The following is a 25,809-nucleotide window of genomic DNA, read 5'->3' as shown; positions in this document are numbered from 1 at the left end:
TTATTTTTACCCATGCCAGGACCAAGCATTTTGGACCTCAAATGTATTTGCTGGGGTGAAGATTGATCCTAAAACACTGGTGAAGAAGTTAGACACTGGTTCGAGAAGCATTGTTTCAATCATAAAAGGTAAGAATTCAGGATCTTCTGACACATATGCCTCTCTTAATGAGTAGAAACGCAGAACTTGGCTGCATCTAGAATCACTTCAGAGTTGATGGATTCTTCCGGATGAGTCAAGACACTTTCCAGGGAAAAGGGTGTTACTTATCCTCAACTGTGGAATTTTAGGCTACCAGAAGATGTAAACAAATTAATTTTGAGGTAAGCAGTTGCCACATTAACATTACTTGCATACAGCTTAAGACAGGGGAGGGCAACTTGTGGCCCTCCAGATATTTGGCTTACAGCTTCCATCAACCCTAGTCAGCATGAGCCATGGTGATGGAAGTTGTAGGGCAAAATAGTGTAGCAGAGTACCCTACCCATCTGAACATACCTGCTATTAGTGAGATGCTTTTTTGAATCCACTGCTAGGACTGAGTGGTATTAGTTGTGGCTTACAAAAAGAACACTGTAGCCAGCTTCTATTTTTTAATTGCTTTGAGAGTTCTGGTTATGAATGTTAAGGAATCTTTTTATTTTATAATAACAACATTAATTAATGCTGCACTGTGGAAATTTAGGCAGCCTCCATTAGCTTTGTAACTATATGCAAAACAGAACTAGGGTGGTGTAGTGGTTAGAGTGTTGGACTCTGGAGATTCCGCTTCTAGTCCCCACTTGGCCATGAAGCTCACTGGGTAACTTTGGGCCAGCCTAACCTACCACACAGGGTTGTTGTGAGGATCAAATGGAGAGGAGGAGGACCATGTAAGCCATCTTGCAAGTGGAAAAAAGGGATATAAATGTAATAATAAATAAATAGAATAACTCTAAACTATAGTTTAGTGCTACATACATGTTCCTCTCCTTTTCTGGTGTGGCCACGAGGAGATAGAAAACATCTGCTTTCACTTTTAGACTAGCTAGCTATCTGAACTTCAGGGAACTCTGATTAGTGCAATCTAATGCTAGTCATAGCCTAGACTATGGCTGCTAGTCAGCAGCTAGACAGCCATAGAATAGGCTGGGAACCAGCCTCGGAGCCCGCACTCCAGGGTTAGTTCCCGGAGAACCAACCCCCTCTCCCGTGCTGCCTCATAGGCAGCATGGATCAGCCCTGCGCTCCACGCCTGTAAGAGCAGCGCGGAGTGGTGAAAATGGGGTGTTCGCCAGGCTGGGGGGTGCAGAAATGCCGGTATGACACATCCTATGTGTCATCCGGCCACCTCTTCCCACACTCTGAGGTGCCGCGGCTAGACAGCCGAAATCGGCTATCTAGCCATGAAAGCAGAGCGGGGGGAGTGAGGGGGAGATCCAGGGTCAGAGGCGACTGGCAATCCACATAGGATTGCTCCCTAAACTAAGGTTTGTTGAAACCAGCCAAAATCAAGCCATGGTTCAAACCATGGCTTGTTACCAAACCATAGTTTAGATGTTAAAATGGATGCTTCTGATCTTGCAGCCATGCCAGAGGAGGTTGAGGGAGAGGGGAATGTGAAAGCCTAAGGCTTGCTGTTGCTTTTAATTGTAATATTAAATGGGTCTCTATGTAATAACCATTGAGAGTTACTAGGGTGTCATTTCCTTATGTAAAACTTTACTAAAAGTGCTGTTGAAAAGTAATTTTTCACTTTAGAAAGGCTATTGAGAAATGCTCTCAGTGCTTTTATGAGGCAGGCAAATTTTCTTTCTATGCATCTCTGATTACAGTACAGTAAAATTCTCTGTGACCTACCAACAGCTTCCTAAGGGCTTTTCCCCAGATATAAGTCTGTCTGTCTTAAAAATCAAGTATTACAGACAAATGATTTAAAATCAGCATTTAATCCTACTTGTTTCTATTTCAGTCTTCGAACTGTTAAAATGCATTAAGCATTTTTTGTTCAGTAAATATTGACAAAGGTAGTTGTTATATCCATTCGCTGCATTTTTAATATAATGATCTTGTAGGGTAATGGGGAAAAAATGAAATTCTTTGTTGAACAGTCTTCACCCCAGTTTATATTAACCTTTTGTTCCCTGGGATGAGAAGGGAGATCCCATCTACACATGAACCAAGTATTCTGCTGGATCATACTTTGCTTTCCACCCAGAGAGAATAGAGCAGGGAGAGCCTGTACAAGCTTGGGGCTCACATCCTCCTCATCCTAGGGAGAAAAATGTTAGTATTAATAGAGACAAACTGAAATGTTGGGGAAAGGAGCCTGATAATTGAGAGTCTAGCTCCTAGGAGCCCAAATCTAGGATTAGTCAACTTGTATTATATTACAGGCATTGTTGGTGCAGGCCAGTCATCATATCCTAGCTCTGTGCATTAACAAAATCTTGTATGGAATTTCTTCAGTCTGCTTCTTTAAAGTCCAAACTTCAGAAGACAGGGTGGAAAAAATTGCCTGTTTTATAGATGGAACATACTAGTGAAATGTGTATTTCTATTTTCTGTTAACACAAGTAAAAGGTCAAATACTGATACTCTAAGATAATGAAAATGAAATAGGCTGGGCCTACCCTTTAAAACTGCGGAGAGATTTTATTATATTCAGCGGTATATAGATACCATAAATAAACACATACATACATGCATAGATAAAATAACTAGGTAGGCTAGGCCTTTCCATCATCCTGAATTCCATCCCTATTCCTTCTTCTCTTCCTTGTACTGAGAGAGGGGAGAAGGAGTTTCTCATAAATGGAATCAGTAGAAATACGTTGTGCGGTCAGTGGCAGCTACAAATTATATCAGGCTGATAGTCAAAGACAAAGGTCTGTGGACAACTGCTCTTGTAATTCTGTTTGTCTAAGCAGCTCATCCCTGGCAACACCTATTCAAATGAAGGAAAAATCCTTATAATGTATCAATTTCTGTTCCTGTATTCTTTTTTAACCCACTGGTAACAAATAGTCCTGAAGGGATTCTCTCTTCCCTCATTCCATAAGCTTTCTGAATCCTTCTGGGTATTAAGAGTATGCTAATGGATAGCATTTTGAACATATGTAGATATTTCTAGGGCTTGAGACATAGAGAAGTGCTCAGTTATACAATGTACTGAGTTCCATAACTCTGATTAAAGAAGTACAGTCAGGGCCAGAAATATCAGAACAAGGATAACTGTTTTGGCAGTTGGCCTCTGTACACCACCACACTGAAGGTGAAAGGAAACACACCCAGATGGGAGCGAAGGCAGGACTTTCAGCTGTAATTCAAGGGGTTTGACAAAAGTGGGCACTAACCATTCAGGAAGGACAGCCAGTGGCATACACACACCCATCGTTGGTGGCTCATAAGTAATGGAATGAATGGCTGACAAGCAGCTGCATGGCCAGGTGTGGCCTGTTTCCTGGGTACCCCATGACCAATCAAGCAGATAAAAGGCCTGGAGGTGGTTTTGAGTGTTACATTTGCCTTTGGTAGCTGTTCACTGGAACTCCCAACATGAGGTCCAAAGAGCGGTCCATGCGAGTGAAGGAGGCCATCATTAGGCTGAGGAAACAAAATGAACCCATCAGAGAGATCGCAAAAACAGTGGGATTGGCCAGCACAACAGTTTGGAACATCCTGAAAAAGAAGGACTTAACTGGCAAGCTCAGCAACAGCAAAAGGCCTGGAAGACCACAGAAGACAACTAAAGTGGATGACCGCAGAATTCCGCTCCGGGTGAAGAGGAACCCTTTCACAACATCTAGCCAGGTCAAGAACGCTCTTGCGGAGGTAGGCATGTCACTGTCAACATCTACATTCAAGAGATGGCTTTATGAGTGTAAATACAGAGGCTTCACAACAAGGTACAAACCACTGGTAACGCTCAAGAACCGAAAGGCCAGATTAGCCTTTGCCAGCAAACACCTAAAAAAGCCTGCCCAGTTCTGGAATAAGATTCTTTGGGCTAATGAAACCAAGATTAACTTGTACCAGAAGGATGGGAAGAGAAAAGTATGGAGAAGGAAAGGAACAGCTCATGACCCAAAGCATACCACATCATCTGTCAAACATGGTGGAGGCAGTGTTATGGCATGGGCATGTATGGCTGCCAATGGAACTGGGTCACTGGTGTTTACTGATGACCTGACTGCTGATAAAAGCAGTAGGATCAATTCTGAAGTGTATAGGGCTATACTTGCTGCTCAGATTCAGCTGAATGCTGCGAAACTGATAGGGTGCTGCTTCATATTGCAGATGAATAATGACCCAAAGCATACAGCAAAATCTACCCAAGAGTTTCTCAAGGCAAAAAAGTGGGATGTTCTTGAATGGCCAAGTCAGTCACCTGATCTCAACCCAATAGAGCATGCTTTTCACTTACTGAAGGCAAGATTGAAGGCAGAAAGACCCACGAATAAGCAGCAGCTGAAGGCAGCTGCAGGAAAGGCCTGGCAAAGCATCTCGAGGGAGGAAACTCAGCATTTGGCCATGTCCATGGGTTCCAGACTTCAGGCAGTCATTGACTGCAAAGGATTTTCATCCAGGTATTAAAGGAGATCCTTAAGTTTGAAATGATGTTGGTTTGTTCCATTACTTATGAGCCACCAACGATGGGGGGGGGGTGTATGCCACTGGCGGTCCTTCCTGAATGGTTAGTGCCCCACTTTTGTCAAGCCCCTTGAATTACAGCTGGAAGTCCTGACTTCGCTCCCATCTGGGTGTGTTTCCTTTCAACTTCAGTGTGGTGGTATACAGAGGCCAACTGCCAAAACAGTTATCCTTGTTCCAATATTTCTGGCCCTGACCGTAGCTCATGAGAATAGCTTTTAAGGGCATGATCCTATCAAGGTAGACATCAGCATCCAAACTTGGAGGCTGATGCCTATCCTATGCAGGGTGGACGGAGCACAGAGGGGACCCTCTCCTTCATACTCCAGCCGCCCTGCATTTGTGTCTAGCTGTGGCTTCGGTGAGGGGGTGGGAAGGGGCCCAGAGAGCTGATAGGAAGTTGTCTAAAGCGGCTTCTGCTGTCTCCTCCCTCCCCACCCCCAGGACTGTCCCTTTTTGCCCTCTCCATGCTCTGTTTACAAGTGCGAAGATGGCGGCAGCACAGAAAGAACCGTGGTGGCTGGCGGGGGAGAGTGTAATTTCTGGCAACCGAGGTCAGCTAACCTTGGTTTCCAGAAACTGAAAAATCCTATGGCCGTCTACACAGTGTCTAATGGCCATAGGATTGCTCTCCCCATGTGCTTTAATCTTAATTACATTCTGGAATAGGACCAGAATACTCATGTCCTTGGAGGTTCAAATGTATAATAGGGAATGTGGTAGATGTCACTTGCTTGATCTGAAATTGTGTCTATGGTTTGTGATTATAAAAGTTCATACAGCAGAGCATTAATTTAAAATGGTTTCCTTTGAATATCCGTTTAATCAAGGGAATGTCAATTTTTCTACCCCCAGGGCCCAATAGAGAGAGCTGAAAATGACTGAAGTCCACCAGTCACAAAATGGTGGCAGATGGAAGCAGATTTTGGCACAATCAGGCAGTTGTTCATACCAGGGAGTTCCATAATTCATCTTTCCTCAAGTTAAATACAGACATTGGCTCTGGAGGTATCATTACTCAACCTCCCCATTTGAGGAAGAATTTGCTGATCCAGAGGCTCTAGGTCTGGGTTTCCAACATGGTGCCCATGGGCACCAATGTGCCGTCAAGACACTCATATTGGTGTCCAGCAGGCTATTTCTTAAGATTATTATTTTAAAATGCAGTAGAGAGATTGCCATGCTGCCCTTTATTTGCGTTCAAAAGAGTGGTTCTGTATTTTGGAGCTCAGACCCCTACCTCTGCCTTGTACTTAGGTTCTTGGGCTAGTTATGTTTCTGTTACTCTTATCAGTTTGCCTCCTTGGAAATGAGTATTTTGTGACTGGGCACGCCCACCACGGCAGCCATTTTATGAATGGCAAGCCTCTCCATGGTAGCCATTTTATGAGAGCACCCATGACATACTCTCAAAATTCCAATGTAGCCACTGACCCCAAAAAGTTAATGACTCCTGCTCTAAGTAGAGAAAACTTTTTATTTTATATTGTTTTTCTCCTCCCACCCACATGCCTCTCAAAGTCTTCTTACCCATCTCCTATAATTTCTTCTCCCCTTTTTATTTCACACTTAACTTGCACCCTACCTCCAACGGCCAGTTTATTTCATTCCTCCCTCCTATTACTTTTACTTCACTTCCTCCTATAACAGCTTCTTTTTGTTATCCCCTTCCTCTTTATCCCAGTTTTTAAAATAATAATAATGATAATAATAATATATTAGCCTTGTTCTCTAACCAACTCCTGCTGCCATACCTGCTGTGGAGCAGTCAAGCAAAGAGGTCTGCAGCACTGAGACTCAACTGAAGGTTTGCTGAGGGTCGCTGGTTGCTCCCGACCCACAGTTTGAGAAACACTGGCTTAATCCATTTGGGCATTGTTGAAATCAACCGATGCCCACCTCTGGGCTTCTCAGCAATGTAGTAGCCAAGCAAACCCCTGCCTTCCAACCTTGGGGCTGGGGTGGGGATTGCTGCTGGGGTGATCCCTGCTCATCTGTCAGTGGCCCTGCCTGGAGGGTTGGAAGTGGTACAGAGGACTGACAACTGTGGTGCTAGATGGCACTCTGCAAGACTGTGGGTCTTGTTTTCAACCTCTAGTTACATGTTCTCACATGAAAATGAGGTGAGTTGAGACTTCCTGATTTTGCCATTGGTTGTGGGTTCTCTGACCTTGCTTTAAGTGTCTTATTTTATGTACAGATGGTTTTGTTGGATAAGAAAAAAATCAGTTTTGAGCCCAGGATAATTGTACTGTATAAACAGAGTCTAATACTTTAAGGGCGCAATCCTGTGCATGTTTACACAGAAAAAAGTCCTAAGCCCCAAGCATGGCTGACTGGGGAATGTTGAGAGTCGTAGGGCTCTTTTTTCTGTCAAAACATGCATAGGATTGCGTCCTAAGTGAAATAGATTATGACTAGAGGTTTGCAGCTACAGTTTGGCTGCCTGATTTCAAATCAGTGTGTGGTATTTAGTCTCTCTTTCCCCTCACCCCCCACCTCTTTGTCCCCAGTCAGCTCCTCCTTGGGCCTTCCTGTCCCAAAGCTCCATTGTATGACTACTCCCTTCCTGTCTACAGCCCTTCCTGTCCCTAGGTTTGATCTGACGTTTTTCTCCTAGCAAGACTACTTTTCCAGAAACTGGACCTTCACTTGCTGTCAGCTTTCCCCCAGCAGTTGCAATGTTTGACATTCTATGACACTGTGGACATTTAGCCAATGCCGAATAGGTTAACAGACAACAGTCTGCTCTTAGAGTATTATAGAAAATCAATCTTTCTTTCTTTCTTTCTTTCTTTCTTTCTTTCTTTCTTTCTTTCAACTAAATATTGTATAGCTTCATTTCCTGACTTACTCTTGTTGAATACTGCTTCTGTCCTAGCTGTTTTACTTACAGTGATGCCACATATGCCAAAAATCTTATAAATTTAGTCTTTTAGCAGCTAGTAATACAGAACTTTTCCATGTTGTTGCCATTGGGAAAGAGCAGCCCTCTTTGTTTGCTTTTCTTTAGGATTCTCAGTGTCACACTCAGTGTCCTTTTATCTGAATTATCACTGCAGTAAGAGCAGCATTTCAGATAGTACATGTAGTTCATCTAGAACAGCTGTCCCGAGCCTCGGTGGTGTCCTCCTGGTGCCATTGCTCCACAACCCGACCCCAGCTTTGGAAGCATGATTGTTTGCATCTCACGCTCCAGGCAGCAAGAACTTTCTGCCCTCCAGGAAAGACAGGCCTGCTTGTGAACCACAATCTAGTTAGGATTGCGCCCTTAGCTGGTGGTACCAGTTCCTCTCAGTGCTGGGGATGCACCGGCTACAATCGAGCAAACCAAGAAAACAGAACCACAGACCTGTTTGTCAGGTTATAAGTCTATGAAGAAAATAAAAGTTCATCTAAAAACAAAAAGGTAGTGTCCCATTGGTCCTGAGCACAATCCTCAGGACCCTCATTTGTCCTGAAAGCAGCCGGCCAGCACTGTAAATGGAGAACAGGACCGGTGCGGTTTCCTGGTCCAAGCAAAGAAGTCAGAAGTCCCCAACAGCAGCCCATTACTCCTTAGGAAGGTCTGCCATGCAAAAAAGATGATTCTTTTTTGCATGATTCAAGCAATAGGGTTCCACCTAGGGGCTCAAGAGAATGGGCCCTTCCTCACTGGTATAAAAGAAGGCAAGAAATATTTTAGGTGGGGGCTGCATTTTCAACAACACACATAACCTGTTACTGAAAGGGCTTACTTAGGGATGTGCTGAATTCAGCATCGCTTGAGATCTCAATATTAGGAATCAAAGTCACTTGCCCGCTTTGCATAAAACTGTGGGCCAGAATTGCTAAGAATTCTGGCCTATCAGTAACAAGCAAGCATGTTGGTACAGGCTGCCCAATTGCTCCAAGCCAGAATCCAGAAGCGAACCACCAATCCATGCTTCAAACTCTGGCTAGTTAGAGACAAACCGGGGCAATTCTGGCTTACCATTTGCTTACAGCCAATATTTTAGTTCCAGTTCATGGAAGCCGTTTTGGGTGCTGCAGTATAGCCTGTGCATGCAAGAGTTTCCATTACAAGACCACAAAAGTATCTTCTAAATAACTGGGCAAGTATGGACTTGTTGACACTGACCAGCTTCTGCTTTCCACTGCAGCTTTTCCAGCCCTGCCTGGGCAAGGGAATTCAGCCTAGGACTTCCTGAACACAAAGCACGTGCTCTGTCACTGAGCTGCAGCCCCTTTCCTCCAGCAGCGCATGCATGGCAAATGTAGGGGTGTTGTTGGCATGTTGCTTCATGAATGGTGGGAGTCTGAGTTGCAGTGGTCACTGGAGGCATGGCTGTAAGGGTTGCTGTGTGCTGTTTGGGAAGGCTTACAGCATGAACTCACACAACGTTAGGGACATCTAGGCCCATTGATTTCAGTGGGCTTAAGCATGCCTAATTCTGCATAAGATTGGACTGAGCACAGCAGGAGGTAGATGCTATTTGCAGCCTGTCCATTGGGCCTGGAGGGAGACTTTGTGCCCTGTACTTCACTCCCCTCTGAGTGAGGCAGCCCCCGCAGGGGAATGGACTGGACAACCCCTTCCTCGGGGGGCTGTAGAGGCACACCATGGCAGGGGCTGTGTCTAGGGGTGCCAGTGGGCGTGGCTTCACTCAGATGGGGCAGTCACAGTGTGCCCACCTCTGACAGCTGTGTAATTTTTCCTGAAGGCTTTACTGCATCAGGACTACTCTAAGGACTACTCCAACTCCTGCAGTGCCAGGCCTGTTCTCTAGTAGGAATCGCAATAACACAAATGTAAGCCGTGCCGGCCATAAGAAAAAAACTAAAACTCCACGATCAAGCAATATCTCCCTTCGGACCAGCCAGATATGCACAAAATTATGGGAAAGTTTGTATGCTCTCCAGATCTCTTCATCAGCAATACGTTACCAAAAAACGTGGGGTGGGGGTGGGGTTGGTGCCCGACTTGATGTTGAAGTCATGAAGTCTAAGTCGCAAAATGGCTAAAGTGTTACGATGGAGTGGAAGAGTTTTTCTGAAGGAATCATAGAATAGTAGGGTTGGAAGGGGCCTACAAGGCCATCGAGTCCAACCCCCTGCTCAATGCAGGAATCCAAGTCAGAGCATCCCTGACAGATGGCTGTCCAGCCTCGTCTCGAACGCCTCCAGCGTGGGAGAGCCCACCACCTCCCTAGGTCATTGGTTCCATTGTCGTATTGCTCTAACAGTCAGGAAGTTTTTCCTGATGTTCAGCCGGAATCTGGCTTCCTGTCACTTGAGCCCATTATTCCGTGTCCTGCACTCTGGGATGATTGAGAAGAGATCCTGGCTTTCCTCTCTGTGACAACCTTTCAGGTACTTGAAGAGTGCTATCATATCTCCCCTCAGTCTTCTCTTCTCAAGGCTAAACATGCCCAGTTCTTTCAGTCTCTCTTCATAGGGCTTTGTTTACAGTCCCCTGATCATCTTGGTTGCCCTCCTCTGAACCCTCTCCAGTTTGTCTGCATCCTTCTTCCAGTGTGGTGCCCAGAACTGGACACAGTACTCCAGATGAGGCCTAACCAGTGCTGACTAGAGGGCAACTAGTACTTCCCGGGATTTGGAAGCGATGCTTCTATGAATGCAGCCCAAAACAGCATTTGCCTTTTTTGCAGCCACATCACATTGTTGGCTCATCTTCAGCTTGTGATCGACAACAATTCCAAGATCTTTCTCGCTTGTAGTGTTGTTGAGCCACGTATCCCCCATCTTGTAACTGTGCATTTGGTTTCTTTTTCCTAGGTGCAGAATGTGGCATTTATCCCTATTAAATGTCATTCTGTTGTTTTCTGCCCAGCGCTCCAGTCTATCTAGATCACTTTGAATTTTGTTTCTGTCTTCCAAAGTATTAGCTATCCCGCCCAGTTTTGTATCATCTGCAGATTTGATCAGCATTCCCTGCACCTCCTCCTCCAAGTCATTAATACAAATGTTGAAGAGCACTGGGCCCAGGACTGAGCCCTGCGGTACCCCACTCGTTACCTCTCCCCAGTTTGAGAAAGTCCCATTGATAAGCACTTTTTGAGTCCGATTCTGTAGCCAACTGTGGATCCACTGGATCGTTGTTTCATCTAGCCCATTTTGAGCTAGTTTGCTCATCAGGATATCATGGGGCACTTTGTCGAAAGCTTTGCTGAAGTCGAGGTATATGATGTCTACAGCATTCCCACAGTCCACAAGGGAGGTTACTTGATCCAAAAATGAGATCAGATTTGTCTGGCAGGACTTGTTTTTGACAAATCCATGTTGGCTTTGAGTAATCATGGCATTGTTTTCAAGGTGCTTCCAGATGGATTGCTTTATGATCTGCTCCAGAATTTTCCCAGGGATTGATGTCAGACTGACTGGTCTGTAGTTCCCAGGTTCCTCCTTTTTACCCTGTTTGAAGATAGGGACAACATTAGCCCTCCTCCAGTCATCTGGCACTTCCCCCGTCCTCCATGATTTCTCAAAGAGAATAGACAGTGGTTCTGAGAGTTCTTCTGCCAGTTCCTTTATTCCTCTAGGATGCAGTTCATCTGGCCCTGGAGATTTGAACTCATTCAAAGTAATTAGGTGTTCCTTGACCATATGCCTATCAATCCCAAGCTGCAATCCTGCCCCTTCAGCCTGTCCTTCGCCTTTGCCAGGGGCGTCATAGACCCTCTTTAGGGAGAAGAGTGAGCCAAAGTAGGAATTGAGCACCTCTGCCTTTTCTTTGTCATCTGTTATCATTTTGCCATCCTTATTTAATAGCTGAACCACCATTTCCTTCCTCTGTCTTTTACTATGCACATAGCTGAAGAAAGCCTTTTTGTTGTTTTTAGCATCCCTCGCTAGCCTCAGCTCGTTCTCAGCTTTAGCCTTCCTGACGCCATCCCTGCAATTCTGTGCTACCTGCCTGTACTCTTCCTTTGTTACTTGGCCTTCTTTCCACTTCCTGTATGTGTCCTTTTTTGTTTTCAGGTCATCCCTAAGCTTTTTGTGAAGCCACATTGGCTTCTTCTGTTGTCTTCCACCTTTTCTTCTTGTTGGAATTGTTTGTGATAGTGCCTTGAGAATTTCCTTTTTTAAAAGCTCCCACCCATCTTGGACTCCTTTTCTCGTTAGCGTCGCTTGCCATGGGACCTTACTGATCATTGTTCAGAGTATTAAAATCAGTTTTCCTAAAATACAGGGTATGCATTTGACTACATTCGGCTTTTGCTTCCCTTAGAACCAAGAACTCAAGTGCAACATGGTCGCTTTCCCCCAGAGTTCCTGTAACTGCTACTTTATCCACTAAGTCATCTCTGTAGGTTAGGATCAAGTCAAGGATAGCCGATCCTCTAGTTCCTTCCTCTATTTTCTGTAGGAGGAAGTTATCCACCACACAAGTCAGGAATTTCCTGGAGGGGCCATGTTTTGCAGAATTTGTTTCCCAACAAATATCGGGGAAATTGAAGTCCCCCATTACTACTACATCATGCTTCCTTAAAACATTGGCTAGTTGCTTTTCAAAAGTTTCATCCTCGTCTTCTCCTTGGTTGGTTGGGTGGCTGGTAGTAGACTCCGACCACCAGGTTCCTTTTATTCTGTGCTCCATTTATTTTGATCCAGATGCTCTCGAGGGGCTACCAAGCTCATCCTCCTGTATTTCTGTGCAGAGATATGTATTTTTCACATACAGTGCAACCCCACCTCCCTTTCTGTTCCTCCTGTTCTTTTTGAACAAGTTATATCCTTCAATTGCTGTATTCCAGTCATGAGAGTCATCCCACCAAGTCTCAGTTATACCTATCAGGTCATAATTTCCCTCCTGTATTAAGAGTTCAAGTTCGTTCTGTTTGTTTCCCATACTCTGGGCATTAGTATATAGACATCGAAGACCATGTGCTTCATAGTCTGGCTTTCTTCGTACATGTGTCTGAAGACTAGGGCGCTATCAGAGCTGTTCTCTCCGTTGCAGTGCATGCGCATACGTCCATTGTTACCCCCAACATTACATCTCCCTTCCCCATAGGATTCAGTTTAAAGCCTTCCTGATGAAGTTCTTCATGCTGTGGCCAAACACATTCTTCCCGTCCTTTGTGAGGTGCAACCCGTCCCTTGCCAACAGCCCATCTTCCAGGAAGTATAGCCCGTGGTCCCAGAATCCAAATCTATCTCGTCGGCGTCACCTTCGTAGCCAGTCATTCACCCAGAGTATTTTTCATTCCCTTTCTATCCCTCTTCTAACTACTGGAAGGATGGATGAGAAAACTATCTGGGCCCCAAAGTTTTTGAGTTTCCTTCCCAGAGCTTCAAAGTCTGACGTGATTTCTTCGTAGCTCCGCTTGGCGGTATCATTTGTTCCCACATGGATGAGAAGAAAGGGATACCTGTCAGTGGGCTTTATGAGTGCAGGCAACCTTTCAGTCACGTCTCTAATTCGTCCTCCCGGGAGACAACATACCTGGCGGGTCCACGGGTCTTCGCGACATACTTGGGTCTCGATCCCACGCAGCAAGGAGTCTCCCACTACTACCACTCTTCTTGTTGTTGTAGGCCTGGGTTTCATCGCCTCTGTCTGACTGACCTTCAGCCTCTTGCTCACTCTCATGTAGGTTCCCCTGTGATTCTTCCTCTGCAGGCTGTCCTCCAGTCTCATCCGCAAGTACCTGGAATCGGTTCCATAGTTCCAATGCTTCCACTGGTGCAGAGTGGCGTCTAGTTCTTCTTCTCCTAACTGTCACCCTTTTCCATGGAGTATCCTCTACTCCATTTTTCTTCACCTCAGCATTTCCCACTGCCTCATCTTGCTGTTGCTCTTCAAGCTTCTGGTCTTCCCTTTGCTGCTGTAGTTCCCCCATTCTGTCCAAGAACTCTTCGTGTTCTCTTATTCCCTGGAGGGTCGACAGTCGCCGCTCCAGTCCACTTACTGTTTCTTCCAGCAGCGTGATCAACTTGCACTTGTTGCATGTGTAGGCCATGTTGTTCTCAGGCAAGAAAACAAACATTGCACACACCTTGCAGGTCACCACCACTGGAGAGTCTTGTCCTTCCATAGCCTCTTTTCCCTTTTTGTGTCTAGCTTTGTGAGTCTTCTAGACTAGCCTGTGCCTGTTCCTCTACTCAGTAGACGTTAAAAGAAGAGTCCCACTTGTGTGAAAGTGTGTGTTACAAGACAAATAAATGGGAAAAAGTTAGTTAAAAATAAAATAAAATAAAAAATGAAAAAAAAATGTTAGGGGCCTCCCCCTTGACCTTCCCTGCCGAACTCCCCTGGCCAACTTCTGTTTGCTCCCCCTGTTTGCTCGCTCTCTGGGAGCTTGCTTGCTTCTGTAGTCCCTGGACCAGCTGGAGCTGCTTGCTCTGCTCTGCTCTGCTCAGCTGGGAGGCGGGAAACAGACCAGTACAGCTTACTTTGTTTTATGTGTAATTTGGAAAATACCTTATTTAGGCATTCAGGAGTGAGATTCTCCTACTGGAGGAAGATGAGTATTGTTCTTCAGGTCCCTTTTTAGGGGCACCCACGTTGGGGACAGAGGGCTTATAAGGGAAGTATTGAATGGAACAGGAGTAAAACTTTGGTTCACAAGCAGGCCTGTGTTTCCTGGAGGGCAGAAATTCTTGCTGCCTGGAGTGTGAGATGCAAACAATCATGCGGTCAAAGCTGGGGTCGGGTTGTGGAACAATGGATCGGTATGGGAAAAAGTTACAACAGCTGGCTGCTCCATGGGTGTGGAGTTCCTGTGTACTCTGAGAAGGCCTAGGTAACATCAGCTGCCTAAATCTATGAAAAATGACTGTTTGTGTAGGTTTCTTCTAGTCTAATATATTTTTCACCAACCCAGAATCAAATTTCTAGTTGGCAACTGGAAAGAAGGAAAAAGGCTAATCAAAAGGCAGGAAAGTTTAGGGGAGTCACTGAATCAGAAGGCAACTGCACCCTAGGAGAGGGGCGTCTTTCTTTCTTTTGTTTTTTATTGAATATCTCATTTTTTTTAATAACTCCAGGTTTTGCTAACAGATATTTTGTTTATTTCAGGGCCTTTGGGGCCATAGTTTGCATGTTTGACGTCTTTTTAAGAGAAAATAGGATTTCTTACTTTAATTTTATTTATTTTTATTTATTTCATTTCTGTACCACTCAATAGCCGAAGCTCTCTGGGCGGTTCACAAAAATTAAAACCAAACAGCACACAATAAAACCATATAAAACATATAGAACGTTAAAACCACAGTACAAGAATACAACCAGAATAAAACCTAGCAGCAGTGCAGGGATTTAAAATACAGATTTAAAACAGCAAAGCTAAAAGTCTAGAAAGCTAAAACGCTAAAATTCCTGGGAAAATAAAAAGATATTCACCCCACGCCGGAAAGAATACAGTGTAGGTGCTAGGCGAACCTCGCTACAGAGCTCATTCCACAGCCGGGGTGCCACAGCAGAAAAAGCCCTCCTTCCACTAGCCACCTGCCTCACTTCCTTTGGCAGGGGCTCACAGAGAAGGGCCACTGAGGATGATCTTAAGGTCCGGGCAGGCACATATGGGAGGAGGAGATCCTTCAGATAACCTGGCCCCAAGCCGTTAAGGGCTTTGAATGTTAATACCAGCACTTTGAATTAGGCCCGGAAATGGACTGGCAGCCAGTGCAGCTGAAAAAGTACTGGCATAATATGAGCTTGCTGGCCAGCCCCTGTTAGCAATCTTGCTGCCCTATTTTGGACCAGGTGAAGTTTCCGGACCGTTTTCAAAGGCAGCACCCCGTATAACGCATTGCAGTAATCCAGATGAGAAGTTATCAGAGCATGGATAACTGTAGCTAGGCTATCTCTGTCCAGATAAGGGCGTAGATAAAAAGTGCTCCGTGCCACTGAGTTCACCTGTGCCTCAAGTGGCAGTTCTGGATCCAAGAGCACCCCCAGACTACGAACGTGATCCTTTAGGGGGAGTGCAACCCCCTCCAGAACAGGTGGAATATCACCTAGCCGGGCAGACGAACCACCCATTAACACTACCTCCGTCTTGTCTGGATTGAGTTTCAGTTTACTGGCCCTCATCCAGTCCATTACTGTGCCCAGGCCCTGATTCAGAACAGCCACTGCTTCACCTGGGTTTGATGAGAAAGAGAAGTAGAGCTGGGTGTCATCCGCATATTGATGTCACCTCAGCCCACACCTCCGGATAACCCCCCCCCCAGCGGTTTCATATAGATGTTAAACAGCATGGGGGATAAAATAGAGCCCTGTGGAATCCCATGGCATAATTGCCATGGCACAGAGCAATAATCCTCCAGCACCACCTTCTGGAATCGGCCATCCAAGTAGGAGCAGAACAACTGCAGTGCAGTGCCTCCAACTCCCAACCCAGACAACCTATCCAGAAGGATACCATGGTCGATGGTATCGAAAGCCGCTGAGAGGTCCAGGAGAATCAACAGGGACGCACTCCCCCTGTCCCTCTCCCGGCAAAGATCATCCCACATGGCGACCAAGGCAGTTTCTGTTCCAAAACCAGGCCTGAAGCCCGATTGAAATGGATCTAGATAATCCATTTCATTCAACAGTGCTTGGAGCTGTCCTGCAACCACCCGCTCAAGCACCTTGCCTAAGAAGGGGATGTTGGCCACTGGCCTATAATTGTTAACATCCTCAGGTCCAGGTTAGGCGTTTTCAGGAGTGGTCTGATTACTGCCTCTTTTAAATCGGCCGGCACCACTCCCTCACTCAAGGAGGAATTTACAACCTCCTGGACCCAGCTGAACATCCCCTCCTTATTTGATTTAATAAGCCATGAAGGGCAAGGGTCAAGCACACAAGTGGTCGATCGGACTTCGCCAAGCACCTTATCCTCAGGCCTCAGTAACTGAAACTCATCCAATAGAACTGGACCAGATGGTGCTCTGAATGCCTCTACCAATGGAACTGCAGTAATCGTGGTGTCCAATTCATGGCGAATCTGAGCGACTTTATCTTCAAATTGCCATGCAAACTCGTCACAGCGTGCAACCAAGGGTTCCACAGTCTCTCTCCCTGGCCCAGAATGTAACAGGCCGCGAACCACTCAGAAAAGCTCCGCTGGACGACACTGAGAAGATGCAATGCTGGTGGAAAAGAACTGTCTCTTTGCCACCCTCACCGCCACAGAGTAGGCTCGATAGTGAGCTCTTACCTGTGTTTGGTCAGACTCAGCACGTGTTTTCCTCCACCTGCGTTCTAGCCGTCTCCCCTCTTGCTTCATTGCCCTCAACTCAGGTTTATACCAAGGAGCACGCTGGGCTCTGCTCAGAGGGAGAGGGCGCTTGGGTGCGATCGTGTCAACCGCCCGAATCATAGAATAGTAGGGTTGGAAGGGGCCTACAAGGCCATCGAGTCCAACCCCCTGCTCAATGCAGGGATCCAAGTCAGAGCATCCCTGACAAATGGCTGTCCAGCCTCGTCTTGAAGGCCTCCAGTGTGGGAGAGCCCACCACCTCCCCAGGTCATTGGTTCCATTGTCGTATTGCTCTTACAGTCAGGAAGTTTTTCCTGATGTTCAGCCGCAATCTGGCTTCCTGTCACTTGAGCCCATTATTTCATGTCCTGCACTCTGGGGTGATCGAGAAGAGATCCTGGCCTTCCTGTCTGTGACAACCTTTCAAGTACTTGAAGAGTGCTATCATATCTCCCCTCAGTCTTCTCTTCTCAAGGCGAAACATGCCCAGTCTCTCCTCATAGGGCTTTGTTTCCAGTCCCCTGATCATCTTGGTTGCCCTCCTCTGAACCCTCTCCAGTTGGTCTGCATCCTTCTTAAATTGTGGTGCCCAGAACTGGACACAGTACTCCAGATGAGGCCTAACCAGTGCTGAGTAGAGGGGAACTAGTACTTCCCAGGATTTGGAAGCTATGTTTCTATTAATGCAGCCCAAAATAGCATTTTCCTTTTTTGCAGCCACATCACATTGTTGGCTCATATTCAAAGACTGAAAGAACTGGGCATGTTTAGCCTTGAGAAGAGAAGACTGAGGGGTGATATGATAGCGCTCTTCAAGTACTTGAAAGGTTGTCACAGAGAGGAAAGCCAGGATGTCTTCTTGACCATCCCAGAGTGCAGGACACGAAATAATGGGCTCAAGTGACAGGAAGCCAGATTGCGGCTGAACATCAGGAAAAACTTCCTGACTGTTAGAGCAATACGACAATGGAACCAATTACCTGGGGAGGTGGTGGGCTCTCCCACACTAGAGCCATTCAAGACGAGGCTGGGCAGCCATCTGTCAGGGATGCTCTGACCTGGATTCCTGCATTGAGCAGGGGGTTGGACTCGATGGCCTTGTAGGCCCCTTCCAACCCTACTGTTGTATGATTCTATATGCCCTAGCTATTCCATTTGATGCTCTAATACAGTTTTCTTAATATGACTTGCTAATAGTGCTCAGCAAGAGTCAAACTGTAGCTTACTTTGCATGTAACAGTCACATTGCTTTGTAGTTCACGTAGTTCTCTGTAATCAATACATGTTTCACATTTTACTTCTGCATGTGCTGCTCTTTTGCATTTACTTTTCTCTATAAATCATTCCTGTCTTACTGTTTCCTGTGTGGCACATTTTCATTTTTCATAAGTTAAAAACATTCACTGCTTTTCTGCTTGAGTTTAAAAAATATATTTTCAAATAAATTAAACTTTTAAATGGTGTAAGCAGAACTGACTTAAGGGTATCTCTCCCACTGAGGCAAAATCAGAACGTCATTTTCAAGTATCTACCACCTTAAGATGGGGCTTAACTCTGAGGGTTTTCTCCTCTCCAACCACTAGGTAACACCACCCAATTTGACTTCTGTTGGCTTTTTTTTTTTTTTTAACCTAGTGCCAAATTTATCTCCAGCTCTGGTAATATAAAAATGGTTATGTTTCTGTTCTGTTTTTCTTTCTGCTTACCAAGGAGTTTCAACTAAAGCTGGAGGCAAATCTGAGTAACTACTGGATTTTATATTTTCAGAAATGGGGGAAATCAGTATTTGTTTCTTCCATAGTCCTAGATCTAACTCGAGACCTTCATGACACCTATTGGACCCTGACCCATTTAAAGTTGTGCCTCTTTCTCCATTCCGTCTCAAGACTGTGACCATGCAGATTTCGTGATTTCCGCATCAAGTCATCCTTCATCCCCTCCTCTGCCCACCCCCCTTTTGTGATATCCTTCCTGATGAAGAGATCTCAAGTTCTCAAACGCTCACCCACAATTTTGTGTACATTTGGTTAGTCCTAATAAAGGTATTTCCCGACTGTGGCTTTAAATATTATAATTTATAAAAATTATAAATTTAACTTCACACTATCTCATCAAATGTTAAAAAAAATCAGGTGAAATAATCAAAAGCAAAGATCACCCCATTATCTTTTATATACTGGGCTCGAATCTTCTTTACAAATCTTCTTCTTGCTGTCCTAAGTGCAATATATAGGTCACTGCCTGCAAGAATGATACAGATTTGTTCTAAGATGGACTTAAAAGCAAGTGTTGCAGCTCAGTCCTATGGATTATGCTCTCAATAGATGGAGGGCTCTAACTTTCTGTCTATCCAACACCCTATAGATGAGAGCCAGGCAGGGCAGGAGGGAGGAGAGAGCTTTTACAGCCTCCCATTCCTCAGATGATGTTACTTACTGCTAGATGGGCCTTTGAACCCATCTAGCAGACCTACCTTCAGGTGGGCGGGTTGGGCAACAGAGAGGCTTATGGAGCTGGCAGATCCACCCCCCCCCCCCGGAATGCCCTCCTTCCCCCTTCTCTGCCCTCTTCCAAGGACACAGTTACAACCTCGGAAGAGGACCCGTCATGGTGCTTTCTGTGGTAGCTGCAAGGGGTGGGGGCAGAAGAATCTGTACTCAGATTCCCAGCCCCAGTTTCATAGATGCAGCTTCAGCCTCAGAGGTGGGAATCCTCATCATTCTAAGGCCCCTCAGATGGCTTCTGAGGAGCCATAAAATTGCTCTGCCCTTGCATTTTTAGATCTTTATGCTGTGGCTGGGTTTTATACTGCAGTTTTAAACTTTTAAACTTTTGTGTTTTGTTTTATCATGCTGTAATTTGTGGTTTTAACTTTTGTGAACTGCCCAGAGAGCTTCGACTATTGGGCAGTATAAAAATGTCATAAATAAATAAATTGTAAATATTAACAATAAATGAATGCAGTTGGTGACTACACAAAGAACAATTAAGTAGGTAATGGATAATCTCTGTCTCCCCAGACTTTCAGACACAGAATCTTTGATCAACAGGAGTATTATTAAACCTCCAATCCAGATAGGTAGTGAGCATGTACTGAAGGGGCAAAGCTGTGAATGATTTCCTTAAAAGTAAGGGCTTTGGATGTATTTTTAAATGTATGTTTGATGTAATATAATGAACGCTGCTTAATCCTATAGGACTGACAACTGAGGGATTGAGAGCTACAATGCTGGAGCCCTCTGTCCATCCTTAGCCCTGCCAGCAAGAGCTGTGCAAGGTGGGAGCAATGGCAGGGCCTTTTACAGTCTTGCCATCCCCCTTTGCTAATGGTTTTAGCTAGATGGCCTTGGAGACTATCCAGCTGTTGTGCACTGCTGGGGGCAGGGCCTGGAAGGCCTTTATATCCAGTGGATTCTTGGCCTATCCTCTCTCTGTCCTGCCTACTGGCGCACAGCCCTTCCTCCATACCTCTCTGTCTTCTTCCTAAGATTGGAGCGCCGACCTTGGGCAAGGAGCTGCCATTGAGCTTTCCACAGTGGATGGGAGGGACTGGGGAAGGAGAGGGGAGATCCTCAGCTTCCTATGGTACCCCAGATGCTATCTAGGGGCCATAAGATTGCTCTGCTAGATGTTAATTTTGTAATTTTCTGGAGCAGCCTTCCCTAAGCTGGTGTCCTCCTGTGTCAGACTACAATTCCCACCATCCCTATCCAACATGCCATTGGCCATGCTGGCTGGAGATGATGGGACTTGTAATCCAACATATCTGGAGAGCACCTGGTTGAGGAGGACTGTTTCTGAAGAATGCTTCTTTATTTCTCACTCCATTAGGCATGTGATTCTCTTATAGACATTGGAAATTAACATACAGTATTTGAGTCAGCATGTTGTTTGAAAAGCCCATGTAGAATTTGATGCTCATCATTTAAAAATGCTAAGGAGACATATTTTTCAAATGCCCTCCCCTCTCCAATTTCGCACCAGGCATGTGTTCATTTCCTGCAAATATACCTGCCCCTTAGCTCATATATTTCTGCTTTTCCTGTGTTTTCTCTAATTACCTTTGGCCCATGTTAGATGCTGAGCCTTCAGTACAGAAAAATCATTTTTAAAAAGAGATGGATGATCAATAAGCCACATGCTACATAAAATATATTTCAAAATGTGAACTCTAGGATTGGGTAGTGAGTTCTCGGAATTAACTTTCTTCATCTGTTTCTAGTTTTGGCTTTCCTGTGAACTACATCAGCAATTCTGTGTGGTTCTGCTGGATTTCAGAACTGAACTGAACTAGGATTTCCCAAAGTGCTGTAACATTGCTCTCCTTCACATACATTCATCACCAGTCTTACACTTGTGGCTTCTAGTTCCTTTGGGGTATAATGAAGCGGGGAAAGCGTAACTGGTGGATCTTCCAGTCATGGGAGTGTAACATCGTGCCTTGCAGCATTGCACTGGTGTACTGCTCCCTGTCTTCATTAACATCCTAATTACATCTTGGCACATCAGGTCTTGGAAAGTGTTGAAGAGTGACCAACACCTGTTTAATATCTCTGACAAATACCAAATGTGTAAACAGATGAGTTGTTTCATTACACTATTAGTTTGCATGTGCAGGGGTTAAAATTTATCTTCTTTCATGTAGTGGTTCAAACACATAATCAGATAAGATAAATCAGTCTGTTTTAATATCCACAGTGGCTACCTGGTTCAGACAGATATGTTGGTTAGTGGTTTATATTCAGCAAAATTTAATAACCCAGAAGGCTCTTCAGTTTCCTGGTACAACAGCTGCAGGTTGCTGGATTAATTCTTGACATATAGTTGTACAATAGATTAGTGTTTTGCTGCACTCCTCCTCTTTCTGTACTATCTGTTGGAAAGATTTAAAAATCAAGGGCAAGGTCTGAAATCTGGTTATCTCCTCCCCTCCCTTTCTAGTGCATGGAATGTACAGGATAGCCAAAATGATAATAATGGAATAAGCTACTGTATTTTTACAAAATTGTGACTAGTTCAGGAATAAAGTGCTCTGCTGTGCTGGTACCAGCAGCTCATTTTCATGTTATTAAGGTGAAATATTGCTTCCTCATGATACATGGGTGTGATAAGAGAGCACTCTGCTGGGGGCTTTCCTGGGCTTCCTATAGATGATGGGATCAGTAGAAGGAATGGCACTTTTATAGAGATTAGCCAAACCATTTTGATTATCTAGTTCACTTTGCTAGGTTTAGGAAAGATGATCCTCCTGGCACGCCCACTGGCAAGCCCCACGCTTTCTTCCACTGGGGAGAAGGTGCAGGGCAAACAAAGCCACTGCAGCTGAGCTGGTGGCTGAAGAAGTGCTCCTCCAGCTACCAACTCAGTTCCAGATGCTTCGCCTGCAGAATGGCTTCTGCAGTTGAGAAGGCACGCGTAGGCCCCTGTCCTCCCACATTCCCACTGTTATCTCCAATCTGTGATCAGAGATAACAGCAGGAATTACCCTACGTAGTGCTCACGTGCAGGGGAATACCAACTGTTCTCCCCCGTCACAGATTCCCTTTGGCCTCTAAGTCCTACCCCCTGGAGGAATTGAGGAAGGCTCATGGACCAGATTGGCAACCTCTGTGGGCTGGAGGTTCTATCCCCAGGTCTAGTTGATAGAATGCCTTACTAGGAGCATTGAAAGTTGTTCCTAGTTGGTGTTGGGAGACAAATTCTGCAGAACATGGCCCCTCCAGGAAATTCCTGACTTGTGTGGCAGATAACTTCCTCCTACAGAAAATAGAGGAAGGAACTAGAGGATCGGCTATCCTTGACTTGATCCTAACCTACAGAGATGACTTAGTGGATAAAGTAGCAGTTACAGGAACTCTGGGGGAAAGCGACCATGTTGCACTTGAGTTCTTGGTTCTAAGGGAAGCAAAAGCCGAGTGTAGTCAAACGCGTACCCTGGATTTTAGGAGAGCTGACTTTAATAAACTCAGAACAATGATCAGTAAGGTCCCATGGCAAGCGACGCTAATGAGAAAAGGAGTCCAAGATGGGTGGGAGCTTTTAAAAAAGGAAATTCTCAAGGCACAATCACAAACAATTCCAACAAGAAGAAAAGGTGGAAGACAACAGAAGAAGCCAATGTGGCTTCACAAAAAGCTTAGGGATGACCTGAAAACAAAAAAGGACACATATAGGAAGGGAAAGAAGGCCAAGTAACAAAGGAAGAGTACAGGCAGGTAGCACAGAATTGCAGGGGTGGTGTCAGGAAGGCTAAAGCTGAGAACGAGCTGAGGCTAGCGAGGGATGCTAAAAACAACAAAAAGGCTTTCTTCAGCTACGTGCACAGTAAAAGGCAGAGGAAAGAAATGGTTGTTCAGCTATTAAGGATGGCAAAACGATAACAGATGACAAAGAAAAGGCAGAGGTGCTCAATTCCTACTTTGGCTCACTCTTCTCCCTAAAGAGGGTCTATGACCCCCCTGGCAAAGGCGAAGGACAGGCTGAAGGGTCAGGATTACAGCTTGGGATCGATAGGCATATGGTCAAGGAACACCTAATTACTTTGAATGAGTTCAAATCTCCAGGGCCAGATGAATTGCATCCTAGAGTAATAAAGGAACTGGCAGAAGAAATCATGGATAAATCATGGAGGACGGGGGAAGTGCCAGATGACTGGAGGAGGGCTAACGTTGTCCCTATCTTCAAACAGGGTAAAAAGGAGGAACCTGGGAACTACAGACCAGTCAGTCTGACATCAATCCCTGGGAAAATTCTGGAGCAGATGATAAAGGAATCCATCTGGAAGCACCTTGACAACAATGCCGTGATTACTTGAAGCCAACATGGATTTGTCAAAAACAAGTCCTGCCAGACAAATCTGATCTCATTTTTTGATCAAGTAACCTCCTTGTAGACTGTGGGAATGCTGTAGACATCATATACCTCGACTTCAGCAAAGCTTTCGACAAAGTGCCCCATGATATCCTGATGAGCAAACTAGCTCAAAGTGGGCTAGATGAAACAACGATCCGATGGATCCACAGTTGGCTACAGAATCGGACTCAAAGAGTGCTTATCAATGGGACCTTCTCAAACTGGGGAGAGGTAACGAGTGGGGTACCGCAGGGCTCAGTCGTGGGCCCAGTGCTCATCAACATTTTTATTAATGACTTGGAGGAGGAGGTGCAGGGAATGCTGATCAAATTTGCAGATGACACCAAATTGGGCGGGATAGCTAATACTTTGGAAGCCAGAAACAACATTCAAAGTGATCTGGATAGGCTGGAGCGCTGGGCAGAAAACAACAGAATGACATTTTATAGGGAGAAATGCCAAGTTCTGCACCTAGGAAAAAGAAACCAAATGCACAGTTACAAGATGGGGGATACGTGGCTCAACAACACTACAAGCGAGAAGGATCTTGGAATTGTTGTCGATCACAAGCTGAATATGAGCCAACAATGTGATGTGGCTGCAAAATGGCAAATGCTCTTTTGGGCTGCATTCATAGAAGCATCGCTTCCAAATCCCGGGAAGTACTAGTTGCCCTCTAGTCAGCACTGGTTAGGCCTCATCTGGAGTACTGTGTCCAGTTCTGGGCACCACACTTGAAGAAGGATGCAGACCACCTGGAGAGGGTTCAGAGGAGGGCAACAAAGATGATCAGAGGACTGGAAACAAAGCCCTATGAAGAGAGACTGAAATAGCTGGGCATGTTTAGCCTTGAGAAGAGAAGACTGAGGGGAGATATGATAGCGCTCTTCAAGTACTTGAAAGGTTGTCACAGAGAAGAAGGCCAGGATGTCTTCTTGATCATGCCAGAGTGCAGGACACGGAATAATGGGCTCAAGTGACAGGAAGCCAGATTGCGGCTGAACATCAGGAAAAACTTCCTGACTGTTAGAGCAATACAACAATGGAACCAATTACCTGGGGAGGTGGTGGGCTCTCCCACACTGGAGGCATTCAAGACGAGGCTGGACAGCCATCTGTCAGGGATGCTCTGACTTGGATTCCTGCATTGAGCAGGGGGTTGGACTCAATGGCCTTGTAGGCCCCTTCCAACCCTACTATTCTATGATTCTATGAAAGTGTTCACTAGCCAGATACTGGCTACACTCTCACCACATACCTTTCAGCATTTTCAGTGTCTTTCTTTGATAGGGCATCTGGCTCTCCAAATAGTACCAGGAGGTTTTCAGGCTGTGTAATCAATGCTGTGTGTTTTGTACCAATTTGAATGAACACATAAAAGCCCTTTATAGAGCCTTTTCTGTGGTGGTGAGAGTGGCAAAGAAGATTTCTGTCTCCATTGCATCTTCTAGTAGAACTTTTCTGATGGTGCAATCTGGCCCAGAGGCGCAGGAAAGGGGACAGTGAGCATTGTACCCTCAGTGGCATGCTGAGACAAGTTTGCAAGATACTTTGTAGATACAGTTATTTGCATCCATCATAACCACACTGGCTGCGTTTGGACATCACTTTAAGCTATGGTGGCTTAATAAGCTACTCACAGTAGCTTATTTTTGAAATAATCCACGATGCCTTGCCACACGACCAGGCTAATAAACCGCTGCGCATGGCCTATTAAGCAACTGTGCCTATTCTGACCCATCCCTCACCCCTTATCCCACTGCAGTCCTCCTGTCCAAGCAGTGGCGCCGTTTCACCCATTCATTGCATTGCAGCAGGGGCTACACGGAGCAAAATCCCAGTGCATACCAAAAAGGGGGTGGCACAAATAAACCCTTGGGGGTTTGCAGGATTGGGACAAAAGTTCATAGGCAGCCTCCCCTAGTCGGGAGGCACCTGACACAACTACAAAAGCCACAATTGCTCATTTCCCCCCATAGCCGTTGCTGTTCCTCTTTATTCTTTATTTTTCCTTTGCACTTTTGCGCATTTCCAAATATGCACATTATCAGAGTTGTGAACAGGGGTCTTTTCCTCTGCTTTTTCTTTTGCACAAATGTGCATTTGCACATTTTCACAGTAGCAATCAGGA

The 25,809-nt window shown here is 45.3% G+C and overlaps 1 protein-coding gene across 3 annotated transcripts in view; it reads left to right on the top strand.

Moving 5' to 3' along the window:
- Positions 1-25,809, top strand: part of SLX9 (SLX9 ribosome biogenesis factor) — a 67,485-nt gene that overhangs the window by 2,213 nt on the left and 39,463 nt on the right. For all 3 annotated transcript variants that reach the window (XR_014785854.1, XM_084820624.1, XM_084820635.1), the window contains exon 2: positions 20-128. Coding sequence is in view for 2 of the 3 variants with exons in the window: in XM_084820624.1 (XP_084676750.1) it covers positions 20-128 (109 nt within the window). In the remaining variant the exon portion in view is untranslated. The remainder of the gene's footprint in view (positions 1-19; positions 129-25,809) is intronic.

This window comes from Heloderma suspectum, chromosome 1, assembly GCF_057233095.1.
Source record: "Heloderma suspectum isolate Gila_16-S chromosome 1, 16-S_ref, whole genome shotgun sequence".
NCBI lineage: Eukaryota > Metazoa > Chordata > Lepidosauria > Squamata > Helodermatidae > Heloderma > Heloderma suspectum.
This window is presented reverse-complemented; position numbering and strand designations above follow the sequence as displayed.